This window comes from Vicugna pacos, chromosome 10 (assembly GCF_048564905.1).
Source record: "Vicugna pacos chromosome 10, VicPac4, whole genome shotgun sequence".
Taxonomy (NCBI): Eukaryota; Metazoa; Chordata; class Mammalia; order Artiodactyla; family Camelidae; genus Vicugna; species Vicugna pacos.
This window is the reverse complement of record NC_132996.1, coordinates 43,251,340-43,271,336: the sequence shown is the minus strand read 5'-3', so window position 1 is coordinate 43,271,336 and position 19,997 is coordinate 43,251,340. Positions and strand designations below refer to the sequence as shown.

The window sequence follows — 19,997 nt, the reverse complement described above, 5'->3', positions numbered from 1 at the left end:
TTAAGAGAAGTAATAGGAAGACTTTTTGACAAGTACAGATTTCTGATGATTTTCAGATCATACCACTGAACTGGGTAAGAAATTTAAAAATCGTAATGGAAAACTTGATGGTTTCATAAAACTGTCAACAGAAGACTAAAATCAAGAACCTAGCATGCTCACATCAATTTTCCAATATCTCCAGTTGGTCGTGATATTTATTAACTCATATGCTAACTCATATTTATAGGTGCTAAGTTGACATCTATATAAATGCCCAGGTGATATTTATGCCTAGTAACATTTGAGAAGCATTTAATTAAAATATTGCTAAACAAATCAAACATTATTATTACTCTTGGAGAAATAAATGAATCCAAAGCACCAGAAACTAAGGGAATCTCAACTAAGTGCCACATTCATGAGGCTCAATTCTAAAACACAGTAATGGATTTTTACATTCTGTCCTATCAACTGGAACAGTACTGAGAGGCACTTAAAGGTAAGGGTGCTAAGAGGAGGGTATAGTTTAGAGATAGTGTGTTCTTAGCATCCAGGAGGTCCTGGTTCAATGCCCAATACCTCCATTAAAATAAATAAATTAACCTAATAACCTCCCCCAAAAAGACAAACAAGCAAAAGAAAAACATCATAATAAACAAAAAATTAAAAAAGGGAAAAGTGCTAACCTCAACTTGAAATTTTGGCTTGAATTTCTTGGAGGTCGGAGTACCTTCTCTCAAAAGAGGTAGCAGCATAAACTATCCAGAGTCGTATCACTCATTTATAAAGGGCCAGGCGGTGAGAGCCCGGAAGAGCTCTGGAGGTCAGAGCCAGCTGTTCCATCCCTCTGTAAGCAGCCCGCAGCAGGTGCTTCCTGACACGGAGTCCTGGTCAGCACCTGAGCCTCTGCAAGTCAGGATGGGGTATTGCCTCCGGGGAGCGAAGGCGAGTTAAGGGGCGGGGTGGCGCGGTGGGGCGTGGCACCCCCGGGGGGCGGAGCCGAGCCCCGGGGGCGAGGCGGGGCGGGCGGAGCCGAGGCAGGGTGGGGGTGGGGCGCTGCCGCAGAGGGGCGGGGCGGAGCGCAGCTGCTCGGTAGCCCGGCCGCCGGGTGGGGGCGGAGCGAGCACAGCTGACTGGGACGCGCGGCTGACCGCGCAGTTCGCAGTTCGCCGTTCGCCGGGCCTGGTCTGGGGCGAGCGCGGGAAGGGACCACCCCGCTACCGCGGCCGCGACCCCCATGGGGATGTGCTATCCCTGTCCCACGGAGGCCGAGCCTCCCTCGCCAGACCTGGTGAGTAAGGCCGCCTCCCCGCGTCCCTGTGTCCGCCGGCCCGCGTCGCGCGCACCTGTTCCCGGAGTGGCGCGCGGGGAGGCCCCGAGCTGCGGGCGCCCGGACGGGCGGTTGACGCGGTGGCGCGGGCCGCACAGCCTGTGCGAGGGGCACCCTGGTGGCGGAGACGGGTGGACACGCTCCCAGGGACCTTGAGGTCCTGCCAGCGGGACCGGAGCAGCTGCCTCCGCGTGGGTCCGTCCACTTCCGTTAGAAACAAATTGTCGAAAGGCGGCTCCAGGGTCCTTTTACTGTCGCTGGCTGACGACATCGGGAGTTCGTGGGACGCAGGTGTACGCGGACGGCGCGGTGTGGAGGCCGTTCCCGGCGATGCGGTAGATGGAGTTAGGGGGCAAGAAGAGATTCCGTGAACTGGCGTGTTTCATGTTCTAGGAGATGTGCATTTTCCTGTGTCTGTACCAGCTGCTCAGAGAAGGTGCTTAGTAAAGTCTCGAACACTCCGCTTAATTGGACATTGTACTGATCAATGATTCCCCTTTAGTATTTATCTTTCTTTTCGTTTTTTTAAAAGAATATCTTATGTAGTGCAGAACGTACGATTTGTAACATTGTCACGTTAGCAAATAAAAATACAGGGTGCCCAGTTAAATTTGAATTTTCAGATAAACAAGAAATACCTTTTAAAAATACGTAGACTTACCCCATGCAATAGTTGAGACGTACTGTAAGTTATTGGTTGTTTAGCTGGATAATTTCAGATTTAACTAGGTGATTTGTGGTATAATACATTTATACTTTTTGTAGCTTTCTCTTTTTAACAGTATTTTTACATTAGTAGTTCATACAGGAAGTTGATAACAGAAAACCTAAATTCCTCTCTTCTCCTTTCCAGCTAAAAATTCGTTGAAGGAAATGAATTGTTTAGGGAAGTACATTAACTCTTCAGCCATTTGATCATAAGTTCTCAAAATTACCTGCAGGTTGATATGGGAAAGTTCAGCTTGTCTTTCTTGCTACTGTTCCTTTGGAATATTCTTAATTTTGTTTATATGGCTGTTGATAAAATACCAGTCTGCCAGCGTTTGTTAACCTCTTCCCACACCCTACAGATAACCACATGGCTCACTACTTGAATGTCACTTTGTCTTTGAGGCTTTTCTTCCCCACCGTAAATAAAATAGAGCCTCCACTCTCCCACTCACCTATCCTTCCATTTCTTTTCCCTCATCCTCTTCTTTTTGTTTCTCCAAAGCTCTTAACTTCTGTCTGACAGATGTATTCATTTGATTATATCTGACTATTTGTCCTCATTGAAATGTAAATTCCAAATGGGTGGAAACATTTATCTGTGTTTTTTCTCTGCCATATCCTCAGCACCTAGAAAATTTCCTGAGGCGTGACAGTTGTTCAATAAGTATTTGTCCAATGAACGAATGAGCAAAGGAACGTATTGTGGTATGGGAAACAAGAGAATGATCAGTACAGCTCCCAGAAGAATGCTCCTTACTGTCTTAGATATTTAAAGAGTGTATAACTTATGGTTATGAAAAGTAGTAATACATGATACAGAAAAATTATAGTCACTGTTTCCCAACAAGAAACAGTGCATCTCATAAATTTCCTCCAGTCCTTCCTGTCCTACATGGTGAGGTTTGTCCATTTCATTCATGAAGTTTTCCTGAAAACACCAGCCCACTTCAAACTCCTTTTTGACTGGCAGTATCAAACCATGTTATTTCCCTGCTTGTATTATTAAATGTCATTTGTTTTATTATTGTCCTGACCAGCTTGTAAGCCCTTTAAAAAAAAAAAGCATGGATTATTTTATTGGCCAATATATATGTGCGTGTGTGTATATATATATACACATGAGATGAACTGTATATATGTGATATATATACATGTCTCATCATGTGCTTATTTGAAGGTATACTGATTGGGAGAACTAAATTCAGAAAATTGAGTGTTTTATAAATATTTTAAATAATGGCATTCTTAGTGGGACATTTTGGGCCAGTAGTTAATATTTTTGTAAACTGTTATATTACCTATAATAAAAGTGTGTAAATTATCAAGGAAAATGTTTGGTTTTATTTTAAAACATTTTTTACACATTTTTCCTAGGAAGAGAAAAGAGCAAAGCTTGCAGAGGCTGCAGAGAGAAGACAGAAGGAGGTGAGAATAAGAATAAAATTCTACCTTAGATAATTAAATTTGTACTTTTTTCCCTTATAGATGTCTATTACTAGTAGTATTCGCTAATGAAAATGGTATTTGATATCCTATAAATTAAAATTGAAGGTAAACATTTTTCAAAATTATTTCTGTGTTGCTCTAAATTACATTAATGCATTTATATCATTTATGGTATGAAAATCACCATACACATGTCTTCTGTAATGTGAGATGCCCCTTTAATAACATTCCTCCTTGGGATGAAATGACAGTGCCTACAAAACACTGACAGATGTGAAGTAACTTTTGGGGAGAAATTTGTATGGTTGCAAAATACCCTATGAAGAAATGAAAATATATTTCATGTAAAGCTGTTATAGAAATAGTCTAATTCTTTGTTACCAAAAATAGGCCAAAGCTCCCACCTCCAAAGAAAAACCTAACAAGGAACGAACAAACAAAGCACACCTACTGGACACTGGAAACTGATTTTTGTTATTTTTCTACATTTCTTAACAATTTTTTTGAAGGCTGCATCTCGGGGCATTTTGAATGTTCAGTCTGTGGAAGAAAAGAGAAAGAAAAAGGAAAAAATGGAAAAACAAATTGCTACATCTGGACCCCCACCAGAAGGCGGACTTAGAGTAAGTACTTAAATTTACTATACTGGGAATTTTTAAAAACTTAAGTAGCAACCCATTCAGAAATTTCCTCAGGAAATGGATTATCTTAAAATTGTGAACTCATTTTAAAGCATGAATAATACAGATTGGAAGAAGTGTCAATTTATTTGGACATTCCAGTGTTCATTGGAATAGATTTGCTTTTTCCCCAAACTGAAAAGAGACTTTCCTTGATTCTCTTAACTGTGTATCGTAATACTTCATACTTATGTAATTGATGACAATCTTAAAGGTGTAGAAAATTAAGCAATATGGAATAATATAAAGCAGAAAATAAAAAATGACCCAAATTCAGTGTCATTTTGACACTGTCATTTCTAATCTCATACATCAGTCTTACTAAATTGGATTACACTACAACCTCCACTTTTTTCACTCAATGATTTGAGATTTTTGAGCTTCCCATTGTCACACATTATCACAGTTATGTAAATGTTAATTTGGGCAATAGGGTATACAGTGGTGAGTCTGATATATTCCCCTCCCAACTGTAGCAGTTGTCGCTCTTGACACGAGAAGTACAGTGATGGGCAAGTTAAACAAGGGCCCTGAACTTGGGCATCTTTACAGTCTAGCAGGACTATAAAGGTTTAATTTTGTAAGTTAAAGCTCAGGAAAATAATGGTTCAGATATTAAAATTTTCTTCGTTGGTCCATTTTTTTTAAAAAATTGAAATGAATTGAATTCCTCCTTTACAGTGTTGTGTTAGTTTCTGGTGTACAGCAAAGTGATTCAGTTATTATATTGAATGTAGTTCCCTGTGCTACACAGCAGGACCTTGTTGCTAATCTATTTTATATACAGTAGTTTGTTTATCCCTCCCCCACACCTTTTCCTCTTTGGTAACCATAGTTTTGTTTTCTGTGTCTGTGAGTCTGTTTCTGTTTTCTAAATAAGTTTATTTGTATCATGTTTTCAATTCCACATATAAGTGATATCATGAGATACTTGTCTTTCTCTGACTTCACTTAGTGTGATATTCTCTAGATCTATCCATGTTGCTGCAAATATCATTATTTCATTCTTTTTTGTGGCTGAGTAGTATTCCACTGTATATAAATATTGGGTCTACTTTTAAAGGAGATACATTTCTCACGTGTATTTGTGAAAAGGGAAATGTCTTGAATTTGTCATTTAAATTTAACTTCTCAGTTATGAGATTTATGAGCACTTGTTTAGCTGTTTCACTGTCTTCTCAATTCAGTTTGGTTTTTGTTCTTAAAACTCTGTATAAATATGTTTAGGTGTGTACACCCCTAACTTGTTGGGGAGGCAGTTGAGGAGCAGAAGTGATTCTGGCTCAGGAATACCCCATGGAAATAAGATTTTTTTCTGTGTATATTTTATCATTGCATGTTACTTCATCTAGTTTCATTTACTAGATAAAAGTAAAAGAAAATAGTGTTTTGTTGTTAACTTTTAACAATGTGTAAAATAGCTGCTTTCAAAATTAAGGTAAATGGCTGTGACCATTGTGTTTATGTTTTATATGTATATACATATATAAAACTTTTTTTAAAGCTTGAGACAATCTTGGCTAAGAATTAAAATGAGAAAGCATAACTTAAAGAAACTGACCAATAGATAAAGGCAAAAGTGAATTTATAGTTGGAGAAAACTGTATGTATAAATACATCCCCATAATAGAATAGATTAAATGTAAAGTAAAACAGTTGGGAGATACAAAGTCAAATATTTATCAGAAGTATAGCTTTCAATATTCTGTTGAGATAAAGATCTATGTGACCAGGTTTACTTCATATAGAATTCTCAAAAACAAAACATTTGTGAAAATTAAATTATGGGACTGAAAAGGATGCTGAGGTCAACTCTTTCATAGTAAAAGAAATGGAAGTTCTGAATGACTTAAATTCACATATAATGTTAGAAAAAAGCACACTTCATATGTATATATAGTAAGAATTAAGAAGGTACTTATTTTACATGTTCTAAGCCAAAAAATTTAGCATCAGTTTTTAAACTAAGAGAGAAAGGGGCTTTCTTTGTTAAACCTGAAGCCTGCAGATTAAAAATAAACTAGGTCTTATATTGCTTCTGGTCCCTTCAGAAGTGCTCTAAATGAAAAACATCTCAATGTTAAATTTAGTAACTTTTTTTCCTTGACCACCTGCATTGCTCATCGAGAGCATACAGTGAAGTTCAAAATGAATTTTTGGAGGCTGGGGATAGCAAAAAGTAAAATACAAGACAGAGAGTAACTTTAATCATCAAACCGTTTGGCCTACAGTCCCGTGAGGGCCGCGGTCAGGCCCGGAGTATTCTATAGTGTAGCTCAGTTCTTCCTAACCAGACTGACTCCATGGTATACGGAAAACTTGTCCTTCCCTGTCTTCATGGCCTCCTCGCGTACATCTGACTAGCTCTGTCTCCGGCCAGGACAGTTGGCATTGGCAGTGCTCACTGTCTTCTGGAAAGGCAGCCTTGTTTTAAGATGTCAGTGTGATGATGGCATCAGGACACAAATTGGCATCAAATCAGGATGTACAGCGCAAGAGCAGTGGCAGACCTCCAGCGCAGTGGCTCTCAACTGTGGCTGCACGCTGGGTGCTCATGGGGAGCTTTCAGAAAGGCTGAACCTCGGGGCTGACCTCACACCAGTCGGAATCCCTCAGAGCCCGGCTTAGCCTTTGGGGTTTTTAAGCTCCCCGAGGTAATCTGATGTCAAACCTGACTGAGAATTACTGCTCTAGTGTTTGTAATGCTCAGTCCTAAGAGATATTTTGTGAGAAATTGAGTCTTGTGGTAAAAATTTTTTTACAATCCTGAATACTCTGTTATATACTGACTCTCCTTCTTGGAGATTAAAAAGGGCACAGCATGTAAGTCTCTAAGAAGTCCTAAAATAAAGAGAAGCAAGTTTACTTGGATTAACCTTTAACTTTCAAACTTTATTTAAATATAGATTTTTAAGAAATATGTAATACCCAGTAATATTCCTTGAATGTACTTAGAAAATGCTACTCAAGAGACTAGCAGGTATCTCTGGTACTACCCCAGTGGTTTTTTCAGAACTTGCTGTTACAGATTTAATAAACGTGTTTAAACAGAACACCAAATGGAATAGTTTCTCATATCAAGCAAAGACTTTTCCAAACCATTATTTAATAATTTCTATCATTTCTTTACTCTGTGCCTCAAACAAGAATTTCATTATTTTTATTTTGTAGTTTCACTGTTAACCTTTGTCTTGAGATATTTGGTTTTGTTTTTCCTTTACTGATTATTGGATATTTGGAATCTAGTTCTCATTAATCTGCCCGGATATTTTGTTCTCTTCTTTATATTTTTAAACCATTATATATCTTATATCAGACTTTTGACTATAATGTCAAGTTTTACTAATTGCTGCTATTGACAGAGATCATTTTGCATTTGTATAGCCCATATTCCCCTCTTAGTTTGTTTACTGGAATATTGTTACATAACCTTAAATAAAATTTACTTTTCTCTGTGTTTTTTTTCCTCTGTATATTTTTCTTTTCCAGTGGACAGTTTCATAAAGCATAAAATGAGTGGAAGAGTGTACTGCCAGGAACTAAAATCTGCAATCAAGTGGACATCCTCAATTTAATTTCTTCTCTTTGAATAAATGAAGATTCAGACTTTATAATTTTGGTGCCCTTGAATGCAGTGCTTTTTCATAATTGAAATATTGAAAATGCTGTTGATTTTCAGACTTAGAAAATGGCCAGATCTTTCTTTAAATATCTGTTTCTCTGCATTTACTCTTCTGCCAATAGGTGATTTGCCAATTTTTAGTAGTTAAAACGTGGACCTAAATAGTGAATATATATTTGTATATTGCATGTGGAAATTCTGCATACATCTCAAGTATTAAGGTTTGCAATTGTGTTTTCCCTTCTTTTTAAAATAATCTAGCCATCTATAGTTTGCCAGTTAACCTTACATCTCTTTATTTCCTTATATATGAAGACTTTTGCTTAAACTTACGGATTTAGTGCCTTTAAACTGAAAATCATCAGGGAAAATCTTGAAAAATCATGTGAAGGGCTTAGTGAAGGAATACAATAAATTTTTATAACTTACTAAGAAATGAAAATTTGTAGAAAATGTTGAATTTCTCCTAATTTATTTTCTACTTCTGTGGCTTATAAAATTAACATACTGTGTTTTACATTATAATCGAGGTTTTTGCTGCTGTTGTTGTTTTTTTTGCTTGCTGAATTTAACATTGTATATTAGTGGTACCATCAGAGGGCAGTGATGTACTATTACACAATATCAGATTCAGCTCTACAAAGATCTTTGTAGTAAATGAATGAGTTAAACTAAGAATCTGGATGGGTTGTACTTAATGGTAATGTATTTTTCCAGATTTCATAGGTGTTTTTATTCTTTTTGTATTTATTAAAGGATGATCATAATATTTATACAGATATGAAATTGCCAAGGCAAGTATGAATGTATGAAAAAGAAACGTGTAAGTACTATATTTAAAAAGATCTACTTTAAACTTAAAAAATGTTATAAAGTAATTCTATATGATGCATTGTCATAAACTTTTTAGATTTTTGTTCATGAGTAACATGTTTTATAGCAATTTCAGTTTTTGAGTTTTTTTGTATATAATAAGCGAAAATGGAAGAATTACTGTATCTTTTAATTTGGTTGCTTTTTTGGATGATAAGGCTAAACCCTAAATTAGAATTTGCAGATATAAAGTGCAATAGAGACTGTAAATTAAACAGACCAGCTCATTTGATTTTTTTTGCAAGAAGAAACTGAACAACTATCTCACTTACCCCTCCCACAAGAGTTGTGTTATATTGAAGTATATTGTCTATGTTAATTTTGGAGAGTTTGAACTATAATGTAGAACTCTTGACTCCTCATTGGAAAAATCACTTTCTTCTACCATGGAATGAAATATTCTATGAATATCCAGGCAAGAAGTATAGTTAGAGACAGGTTCAGTTTTCTTCATCCTTTAGAAGATCAGTGGTATTTTTGTTTGTATAGTGAAATCATTAAATTATATTTTAGAAATAAAAGTTTTGACTTTATTATACAGTTAAGTTTTCCAAGGCAAAAAGGGAAGAGGACCATTAATAGATGAATGGATATAGAACCAGAGCCTGTCATCCTAGAACTGTGCAGGTTTTTTCCTTCCAGTTTAATGTAGAAAGAACAGTTTTATCTGTACTGCATCTTAGAGAGTGACAGTTTGGGTTGGTGTAAATAAGAAGTTTATATCCAGGGGATGATGTCCTATTTCTAATAGTTTATATCCAAATGCCATGCTTATTTACTGTTGATCCAAGAACGTTATGCTGGTGTAGTGCTTTCTAGGAACAGTGGGATATGCCGTTTCCGGCCATGCCCTGCCTCCCTGGAGAAACGGCTTTCTCCAAAACCACGCGGGTTGCTTGGGCTAAGGGGCTGTACTCAAAAGTTAGGAAGAGGAAGGAGTAATGGGAGACTTGATCCCTGATAGGAAACTAATAAGTGACTACTTCAAAACAATGTACACACACACACACACACACTCCAGGCATCTTCCTCAAGAGTTATGAATCAGTTCCTGATGAAAACTTTAGCTTAGAGCCAATTTCCTATAATTCATAATTTAAATAGGAAACCATTATAATCCTTAAAATGTCACCCAGACCCCCCAACCAAATTATTAAAATCTAAAACAGTAAAATGCTTATATGTAACAATCATGTTAAGATGTAAAATGCTTAAATCATTGCTTCTTCATTCTAATCATTAAACTATTAACTATGGCTGGTAACAAAAAGTTGTATACTGTCACACAGCCCCTTTGTTGACATGCATGTTGTTTTTTAAACATCTGTATGTGATACTCTTGTTCCACTGATTGTATTTGGAATGTAATTAATAGTTTTCTCACACATGGTTTTATAAATTCTGTATTTTGCCTTACAGGGGTACAAATATACATTTTCCTATATAAAAAAATTGGCTTTGGCCATTTCTGTTTAGCAAAATTTTATCTTCACTATACCTTAAATAATTATAAATAGGCATGTTTCTTTTCCTGTACTCCCAAGGAGATATGCCGTTATTAGTCTCCTGTGTTCTTAGAGAAATATTGTAATAAAGGTTCTAGCTGTCATCCTTGGTACCTCAGAAGAATTGACATAAGCTATGAATTTTCCTTTTCTCCTTCTGCAGTTCAACTTGTTTATTTTCACTGATAAGAATTATGCTACACCCTTAGAAGAAAAAGTACCTCTTGTCAGTTTCAGATTTGAATAATACCTGCATAACCAGGTCAGTAAGAGGTAGGGAGATATGCATACCTATCTGGGTTGACATTTAAGGTGTATTCCTTTAACTCCCCAGGCAAGCATCCCAGATTCCCATGACAGCTGTATGTGCTTTATAGGTTGATTGAGATGTGGTACTCTTTCCTCTGATTTCTTTTTAAAAGCCACTGACACCAGCCATTTGCATATATAGCAGACTTTGAAGAAATTTGGGTTTGATAAGAAGTTCGTTTCCTGACAACTCAAAAGATAAATTTCTCATGTGATCTGACTTTTTATTATCCTGTTTTCCCCCTTCTAGGTATGTTTCATCTTGTAAATATTGCCTCTAAATATGATCATTATGGTCTAAGTACTGAATATTCATGAACTACTTGACCCGGATGTGATACTTTTACTGTATCCTGAATTGCATTGTCTATTTTTATAGCACCACACTTGGCTTGGGTTGAGTTTCCAGTTAATGTCCTCTAATCATAAAAACAAGTTTGAGCCATCTTTTGCCGGTACTTCAAACTTGTCTCAAATGGAATTAATTTTGCACACAAACTGGCTCTCTCTAGGCTATTTCTCTGAAATCTCTTTTGTCACATAAGTCAAAAGTCAAGGAGTTTCCTAACTCCTCACTCCACTCCTAAGGTGCCCTTTTTTCATTATACATTTGTTAGATAGTCAGGTTATAAGTACCAGACATACTTTTAAAGTAGGTTAAAAAAAATACCAAGTGTCTTGATGTAGAAAATTCTTAAGGATCTACACAAAAAATGTGTGGAACTAATACATTTACATTTAGCAAGGTTGCATAATACCAAATCTTTATACGGAAAAGATCAATTCTATTTCTATATGCAGGTAATGAACAATCTGAAAATTAAAAGTTCCAAGCATCCAGTATCAGCACATAGGATAAAATACTTAGGACAAAGCAAGAGAAGTAAAAGATCTGAATTAAAAACTACAAAACACTGCTGAGAAATTTTTTAGAATATGAGTGGTCAGACATCTCATGGACTGGAAGATACAATATTGTCACGATGGCATTCTCAAATGGATAATAAATGAAAAATCTCGGCAAGCTTTTTCAGAAGAATTGACAAAATGATCCTAACATTTATATGGGAAATGAAGGATTTATAATAGCCAAAACAATTTTGAAAAAAGAACCTAGTAATTTCCACTAGGGAGTCAGTGAGTAAGCTGTCTACACCTGGTTATTTCCTTCTGAATATAGTCTCGTTTTTCCATATTCTTCTTCAGTGCCATTCACCTCACAGGCAGACCGCAATGTCAATTATGACCATATTCTTAGCGCCACTTAAAAAGACCATCATAGATGTGGTATAAGCAGTAAGAATAATGTCACCTTCCCCCAAAGAGGGTGACATCTTAATTCCTGGAATCTGAGAATATGTTACATTACACGACAAAAGGTATTGACTCAGTTAATGACATTAAAGTAGGGAGAGTATATTGGATTATCCAGGTGGACCCAATCTAACCACATGGATCTTTAAAAAGCCGAGAACCTTTCCAACCTGTGGTCAGAGAGATGTAAAGAAAGCAGCAGCACGTTGAAATGCTCTATAACTTTGAAGACAAAGGAAGTGGGGGCATGGGGGCAGGTGCCAAGGATATCAGGCAGCCTCTGGAAGGTGGAAAAGGCAAAGAAGTGGATTCTCTCCTAGACTCCTCAGAAAGGAACAGAGCACCTGCTGACATACTGATTTTACTCTGTGAGACCATCTCAAACTTCTGACTTACAAAACTGTAACATAATAAATTTGTGTTATTTAAGCTACTGAGTTTCTGGTAATTTGTTACATCAGGAATAGGAAACTGACAAAATAGTAACTAAATTAATGGAATTAATTATTAAAGATAGAAATGTTTATGAGAAAAATTTAAGCACAGGAGAAAGTTTTGATGGAAATATCGCTGACTACCGTACAGAGAAATTCATCATTAATATTAATTTAGGAACATAAAAATCAAATCACTCATTATATTTTAGAAGATATTACATTACTCACTATTTCAAGGTGATTTTATTTCCTACACTATTTTTTTTCCATAATGAATACCACCACTTCCAGCACCACCAAACTATACAAAGCCTGTTTTTTTATTATTTTTTAAAGTTTGTCTGCTTTGACTAAAATCATCATTATGACAAACTGAGATACTTCTTCCCTGACTTTCTGGGGCAAGAAAAAGTAGATTTTATTGTTGTTGTTGTTGAAAAATGAGGAAATGACAAATTAACTCTGGCTGTACTTTTTATATTCACGGTCACACTGGAGGGACTATTTATGACAAGGTCTACACTCTGCTATGAAGAACTACCACCACCACCACTCAGCTGCCCAAAGTGAAGACGTGCAAGGTAACTGTAATTTGATTCTTCCTATAACCCTCAGGGGGAGTTGCCACTTGAAGATTATCTTTATTTCAGAATGAAGCATTAATACGAAGACGTACAGTTTTTAACATTTATCTTTTTAATTCTTGAATCAGTAAGGACATGAGTTTGCTGTTTATGGGTACAAAACAGCCCTGTCCTAGGTATACAAGGGTATACAGAAGTCTGTAACATCATTAGCTACAGTGAAATTACTTTACTAGACAGCGTAGCAAAGTTGGGTTAACTAACGATAGAGTCGTACAAGAAAATGCTTTGAAATAACGTGAAGTCAGTGAACATCTGACTGTACAGTTTACTCTGTCAAAATATAAACGTATATCAACTTAGGTGTGTGAATTACACTCAGTCTCAACACAGCCATGTGCCTAGGATTGTGTGAAACAACTAAGGGGTTCAGTGAAAACTTCCAGAAGTACCCCGGATATTTGGCTATAGACAGGGCTAGATGTTTAAGGCAATCTTCTGAGTGATGTAAACTTTTCTGAAGTGGCCTTTCCAGTAAAGTACTGCTGTCGTGACTACTCTGTACTTATCCATAGTGTTGGATATTTTTAGTAGCACACCATAACACTAATTGTCACTTTTTAAAAATTAGCATAAAAATCCTGCAATTTAAAAAAATGTCTCGGTTGCTTTTATTCTGTGGACATTAGGCAGGCACTTTCTGTTGACTTAACTGTAAATCCTAACTATTTCCTTCTAATAATTTTTCTCTAGCTAGAATTGTATTTCTAATACTGTGTTCACATATTGAGCAATAATAATTTGCCTACACTTTGTCTAGTTTAAATTTGAGTTTAGAATTTCTTTTCATAGGTCATTTTCTACAGAAGCATTTAAAATAAATAGTGCTACTTTTTGAACGTGTTTCAGTATGAGGACATTTTTTCTGTCTGTTATGTTTTTTTACCCCAAAGAAATTCTCAGAGCATGTGAACTAGACTGGCTACCCTGGAGCTGTGGATACAGGCCATTATGAGAGTCCCCTTGTAGTGACCAACTAGTTTCATTTAATTTCCTTCTTAGCCTTGTAGTTGGCAGAGACCACCAGGTAATTATCTGGATTCATGTCCTTAAGGGTCGGCGATTTGCTTTGGATGGGGGACGTTTTGCCGTCCACGCGGGAGATCTGCAGCATCCGGCAGGGGTCGTGCTTCAGCAGATACCCTGCGAACGTTTCCCATCCTCCTCCCACACGGACCATGACGTGCTTGTTATGCAGCATCTGGAGAGAAAAGAGAGCAGAAGGGTTAGATTCTGAGAACCCTCACAGGCTCGACCTGCAGCCCTGGCATCCTTAGTGTTTTCTGTTTTATTTTTCGAGCCCCATTGTCCTTCCATTTGTTGCAGCGTCTGAGCTAGCACAGAGCAGATGAGAGAAGCTTTGTTTTCTCCATGCCAGCGGCTCCAGCTTTGCCCTGGGATGGGAATCAGTGCATATACAGTCCCCTGCCTGGTTCAGTGAGCCTGGAGGCTCCTCGCTGACCAGCCTCACCACTGTCCATTTCTTGCTTACTGACTCAGTCCGTGCTTCAATCCCTACCCACCCCCCCCAACCCCCGGCTTAGTCCCCTAGGCACTAGGACTTAAAGGACTGTGGAAATGCCTTCTATTGAATACAATGGTAATAATCACACAAACATTCAATGCAAAATAGAATTAAAAATGCACTCAGAAAAACCGACATCTTCCCCAGTCACTGTCTGAGGCTTTTGAGGAAAGATATTATGGAATGGCCAAACATTCATTTTTTTCTTTACTCTCATTCTTCCTAATTACTTTAGAATACTTTAAAAAACAAAAAAGACAACTTACTCTCAGGTCCACGAACCATCTAGGGCTCCAGGTTAACAAAGCTACAGATCAAAAAAGTGAAGACTATGGTTCTCTCTATCTAGTAAAAACATGTCCAAGGTGAGGACTGGCGCAGGGAGCCAAAGACTTGATCTTGGTTTCTTTCAAATATCAGAAAATGTAAGATTAAGGGGGAATGTTTCATCTTCATCAAAGACCCTGCTGACCTCTGCCCTGCCCGAAACATTGTGTACACACAAAGGCAGCATAATCTCGGGAAGGGACTGTCTGTTTGGGAGGAGGGCTGGGGAAGTAGTTTTCATTGCAGATAGAACCTATGAAACTCTCCTAATTCCTCTGGCTCTGTGCCAGCTTCCGATCTGGATTTCCATGACTACCATCATGTTGGGGATACCTTTGCTCTTACCGCTCTCATTTAGATGTTGAGCTTCTGATGAAACTTTGGGACGGTCTTGTTGTTTCCCCGTATCCACAAAATTCTGTTATGTGTGTTTAGAGGTTTCACAGACTCCCAGAAACCCATCCACAGGCTCAAGCTAAGAAATCCTCAATCGTGTGGTTGACATAAAGCAGTTTTCGAAATCAGATATTGTAAAGTAGTAAAAGTGTGCTGAATAACAGTAATTAAAACTGTTAGACCCATGAGAATTAAATGTAACTCTACTGTTATTCTCATGTAGAGTACTAGAACTTTAGAGTAAAAAGGATCTGGGGGAACACCTTCTAACTAGAAGTCTTCAAAGTTATTTTAGCCTCTACTCACTAAATAAAATCTCAGTGAGAACCCCTGAAATATAAAGCTAAGAGGAGTCAGGATTTCGCCTGTAGCTATTTTGCCTCCCTGGGTCCTGCCAGTGGTACCATGTTCCTGTTTTCTAGGATGAAGAGACTGCGATGTGATTTCCTGACTCCCAGTCTAGTGCCTTTCCCACAACAGTTCCTTCTTATAAAAGTCCATCAAGGCTTTTATAATTTTACTGGCCTGTTCTCATTGCCACAAGTTCCTGGGTGTGCCTCTGTTTCCTGTTTTCAAAACTTGGAGTTACTGGAACAAAAACTACAAAGGCCAGTGTCAAAACAGTACTCTGACTGTTTCTCATTGTTGCAAGAGAGCTGTGTTGCCTATTCTGAAGTTCTGGCCTCTCTTAGCCGTGCAGATGACATCTAAGAGTTGCCTCTAAACATCCTTGTTATGAATGCCTCTGGCAGAACGCTCAAGGTCACATGACTGTGTGGCAACTCCAACCAGAAAGAACCACCAGTCAGAGGAGTTGTTCAACAGCTAACTCTGGAAACAGTGACAGAAATGCTTTTCAGCCTGGAGTATGTGATCATTTAGGTGCAAACGCTGCTTGCAGATTCTTTAATGAATCCATAGGACCAGGTAAAGAGGACCCAACATGAAACAGGGTCACACTGAATGGGACTAACACAGGAATGAAATTTCCACTCACATCATCTTCCATGTCCTTCCTACGGATAATCAGCAACCTGTAATTTGCTAAGAGAGCCAGCAGTCAAACTGGGCAACAATTTCAAGCATGAGATTAAGATACCAGGGTCATAAGCATTTACAGCCCTGGGTGTAGAGACTTGAACTCCATGCCTTTTCCTAATAAGTGCTCAGTCTCAAGGGAAAAAAAAAAAAAAAAGAATGCGCACCTCCTCCATAAACAAAATCCCTACTGTTTAACCTAAAATCAACCTGCTGTAAGTCCAATTACTCTCAACTCTTCCTTCCCCTCACAGCACGTACTGTACAAAACCCCAACTGTGGATTCAGTGTATAATCTTTCTAAACCAGGGCTGAGCTGCTGAGCTCTGCTGGAAGGCCTCCTTCTACCTCAGAGATTAGTGACATGAGACTAACTGCAATTAATTGTTCCTTTTACTCTGTGTTTTGGTCAATTCCATTTCTCATTATTCACAAACGCCCTACTCATTTTATTCTCATCTGTCTGTGGGTGACTTTGTCTTTGTCAGGCATGGCTTCCTCTCTCTCGGCACCTCCACTGGCTGGATACTCCAATCTACATTTACCCTCTTCTCTGCTTTTCCCCTCAAGAAAGAAGTCCTTCTGTCCAAGGTCCATTTCTCCTCTTCTTCCTAATTCCCATCACCACTCGTGCAGAACCTAGCTCCATCAAACAGCTCATCCCTCCTCTCTCTCTCCAACTTAGTGTACGATAGTCCTTCCCCTGCCGGTAAGAAACACACCGAAGCCTCCCTCACTCCCGGACACAGCGAAACCCTTCTTTGTCCATCTTAGTCTACTTGGCTCTCATACCTTCTCCTTACATCCAAGTATCCTGGTGGTTAAGTTTACACTCAGTGTCTTCACTTTTAACTTCCTATTTAGGCATCGCTTCTGCTTAACTGCACAAGAAAGAAAATTGGATGGCTTCCAGAACTATCAAATCCAATAGCTGTTCCTTAATCCTTGTCTTAACTGACCATTCAAGTAGGGTATCTGACAGTATTGACACTCCTACCTTGAAACTCCCTACTCCTTTACTCTCTATGACAAGAGTCTCTTTCCTAAGATAGAAAATAAGTTCTATGTATTCTGTTTTTAAGTTTTGCCCTTCCGAAGGATTCTGAAGTTTTCTGTCCTTTCTCTGCCGCTTTCCTCATTCTAACCACTCTCTGTTTGCAACCCGATAGTTTTCACTACCATCTACTTTTGTCTCCCAAACTCTGACTCTAGCTGTTGCCTCCTCCTGGAGCTTCTAAATGCAGAGGCAACCAGTCCTGTACCTTCCACTAGAAGGCCCCACAGGTCTTTCCTCATGGGGTTGGTGACAGGGGCATTCTCTGTACCTACAAGATACCAAAAACATTCATTTCCCCCTAAATGTTTCTCGGGATCTTTGCCGCCACTGCCACTGTTTAGTTCAGGGCCTCACCTTTTCCCTGGTCTACTGTAGGGCTCTCACGACCTCCAGCCTTGCTGTGTCCAATCCATTTAGTAAACTGCCACCAAAGGGAATTCCATAAATGCAGGTTTGATTGTCTCCTGCCTGAATACTTTCAGGCCCTCCCTCTCTCCTGTAGGCTGAGTCCCTTTATGTGCATACAGTACTCTCCATGACCGCTCTTGCCAGCCTCATCCCTTCCCTGAGCCCCAGGACCCATGAATTCTTTTAGTTCTACAGTCCCAGATAACATACTCTTTCTCTCAAGCTTTTGCACATCTGCCCCTAAATGTGCAACGTCCTTTCTGTTCTGCCCTTCCTGCTTCGCAGGACCACAAACCTCCCCCCAGTTCAAACATCACCTCCATCTGAAAAATCTTCCAAGATCCCCTCTCTCATTTAATAAGTGAATTCTTCCTTGACATATGCTGTCAAGTTTACACATGATTTCATTGCTTCACTCATTCTACTGAATCGCAACGGCTAATTTATCTGTATGCCTCTTTTAATAATATGGAAGCTTTCTGAAGAGAGTGATGCATTTTTCATTTTAGAATCTTATGTGTGTGAGCTAAGAACAGTGTCAATGCTGTAATCATATAGTACCCCTTTTCTTGTATACTTTCATATGCTCTAGTTACTCTGCCTAACCTAAGATATGATTATCAGCATTACTCCCATTTTATAGACAGTAAAACTGATGCTCTTAACTTGGGCAAGATCACACAACAAATCAGTGGCAAAACTGGGGCAAGAATCCTTATTTTTTTTGTTACCCCATACAGACTTATTCTATAAAGTGCCTAAGATTTCAATTTTCATACCTGCTTCGTTACTTACAAGTGGTAAGTTCAGCACAGGCAAGGAATCATCAGTGTCAGAAATAGTTACAAGTTGCTTAAGCAGATTAAATGCTCATGTCAAATGATGTATAGTTTTATGTCCTAAAAAACTTTCAATAAACATTGCATTTAATTTCAGAAGATTATCCTCCAGTGGCCCTAAGTATTTAGGAAACAAACAGGTGTCAAGTGCAGGTAACAGGATCAAATACATTTATAGACAGGTGTCTGTTGGCGTCAGTCGCACTGAGCTTTGATTCTCGGTTCAGTGTACATCTTATGGCTCCTTTAGTTTTGATGCTTCACAATACTGAACAAGGCTGTGTTCTCTGTTCCAAAAGAGAATTGCTCTTCTCTAATATCATCAGTACTCATGTGAATTGAGTATTCAGTATAGTTGTCTATCTGTTGGTTGCTTTCTCTCAAGTAAAGGAAAATAAGCCAGAGATGCTACAAATGTTTCCCAACACTGCTCGTTGCAAAGCAGTCGTTTTTGCACCTGAGGCCTCTTCTGACTGTTACTGTTTTCTACAATCGGCCTCATTCCTCACTGTGCCCCGATTCCAACAGAGGGAAGAAGATTCATTACCAACTTAGCAACATCTCTAATGTTGAAGGGGGAAAAAACCAAAACAACAAATATCTCATCTCATTGTTTCTCCCAAAGGGCTTAATGAAGTTTTACAAGCAGATCTGGGTTGTTGCAAACATTTTCTTTTTTGATGTCTACGGGTGACATACATACATACATACATACCTTGCCCAGAGAAAAGAATCAATGTGTCTCAAAGGGATGTTTTTGTTTTTTAATGATTTCTTCCAGTAATGGGAAAAAACACTCTCAGTCTTATCAAGGGCATTTTGCTTTATGCCTTTGTCCCGTTCTGATGTTTAATTATGTGTTGGTTTCCTAGGATGCCTCTTCCTACGTACCAGCAAAAGGGAAGGTTTTTCCTTAGCTGACACAAGAGTCATAATATTAGAGGACCTTCAGTGTGCCAGGTGGGGATCTACGAATATGCCTTGTTGAAATGAGGAGGATGAAAAGAAACTGAGGTCGACGTTGGCATTCTCTCCTTTCACAGATGTGCAAACCGGCAGGGAGAGTGCCATGCAGCGGGTTCCCGGAGCCAGGCTGGAAACCACATCTCCATTTCGCCCACTCTAGCACTTGGCCTTACAGCTGAAAAGCTATCCTCTTCCAAAAATTATCACCCTCAAAATGAATCCGATCTTTAAAGGTAGGCGAATCACTAAATACATTCACCCAGCAGCGGTTTATAACCTGTCAGCTAAGTCCTCTGATTTATTGGATGAATGCACATCTTGTTAGGCTGCACTGTGTTTGCCTACAGCCCGCTAATACGTAACCTTTCAATCTGATCTTCCTAACATAGTAAGGTAACAAACTATCCCATAACAAGTTCTGTAGCTCATCCAGATACTTAATTTGAAGTTAAAAAAAGGGGGGGGGGTTGAACGTAAATAAGTTCATTTAATTCTCTCATATCAACTTGGAACATAATGGAAAATTCAGAAGTGGTAGAAATGATTAATCAACAGCTCCCTACAAATGTTGGGGTCACTGTGGTATCG

The 19,997-nt window shown here is 38.5% G+C and overlaps 2 protein-coding genes across 2 annotated transcripts in view; one reads left to right on the top strand and one right to left on the bottom strand.

Moving 5' to 3' along the window:
* The first annotated feature begins 1,103 nt into the window (after nt 1-1,103).
* Nucleotides 1,104-7,763, top strand: SVIP (small VCP interacting protein). Its single transcript, XM_015243607.3, has 4 exons — nt 1,104-1,273; nt 3,398-3,448; nt 3,979-4,092; nt 7,639-7,763. The coding sequence occupies exons 1-4, from the start codon at nt 1,220-1,222 to the stop codon at nt 7,651-7,653; spliced, it is 234 nt and encodes a 77-aa protein (XP_015099093.1). The 5' UTR covers nt 1,104-1,219; the 3' UTR covers nt 7,654-7,763.
* Nucleotides 7,764-12,830: 5,067 nt separating this feature from the next.
* GAS2 (growth arrest specific 2) overlaps nt 12,831-19,997 on the bottom strand; it is a 119,469-nt gene continuing 112,302 nt past the window's right edge. Inside the window, exon 8 of the mRNA XM_072969679.1 lies at nt 12,831-14,054. Within this exon, the coding sequence (XP_072825780.1) occupies nt 13,836-14,054 (219 nt within the window). The 3' untranslated portion in view covers nt 12,831-13,835. The remainder of the gene's footprint in view (nt 14,055-19,997) is intronic.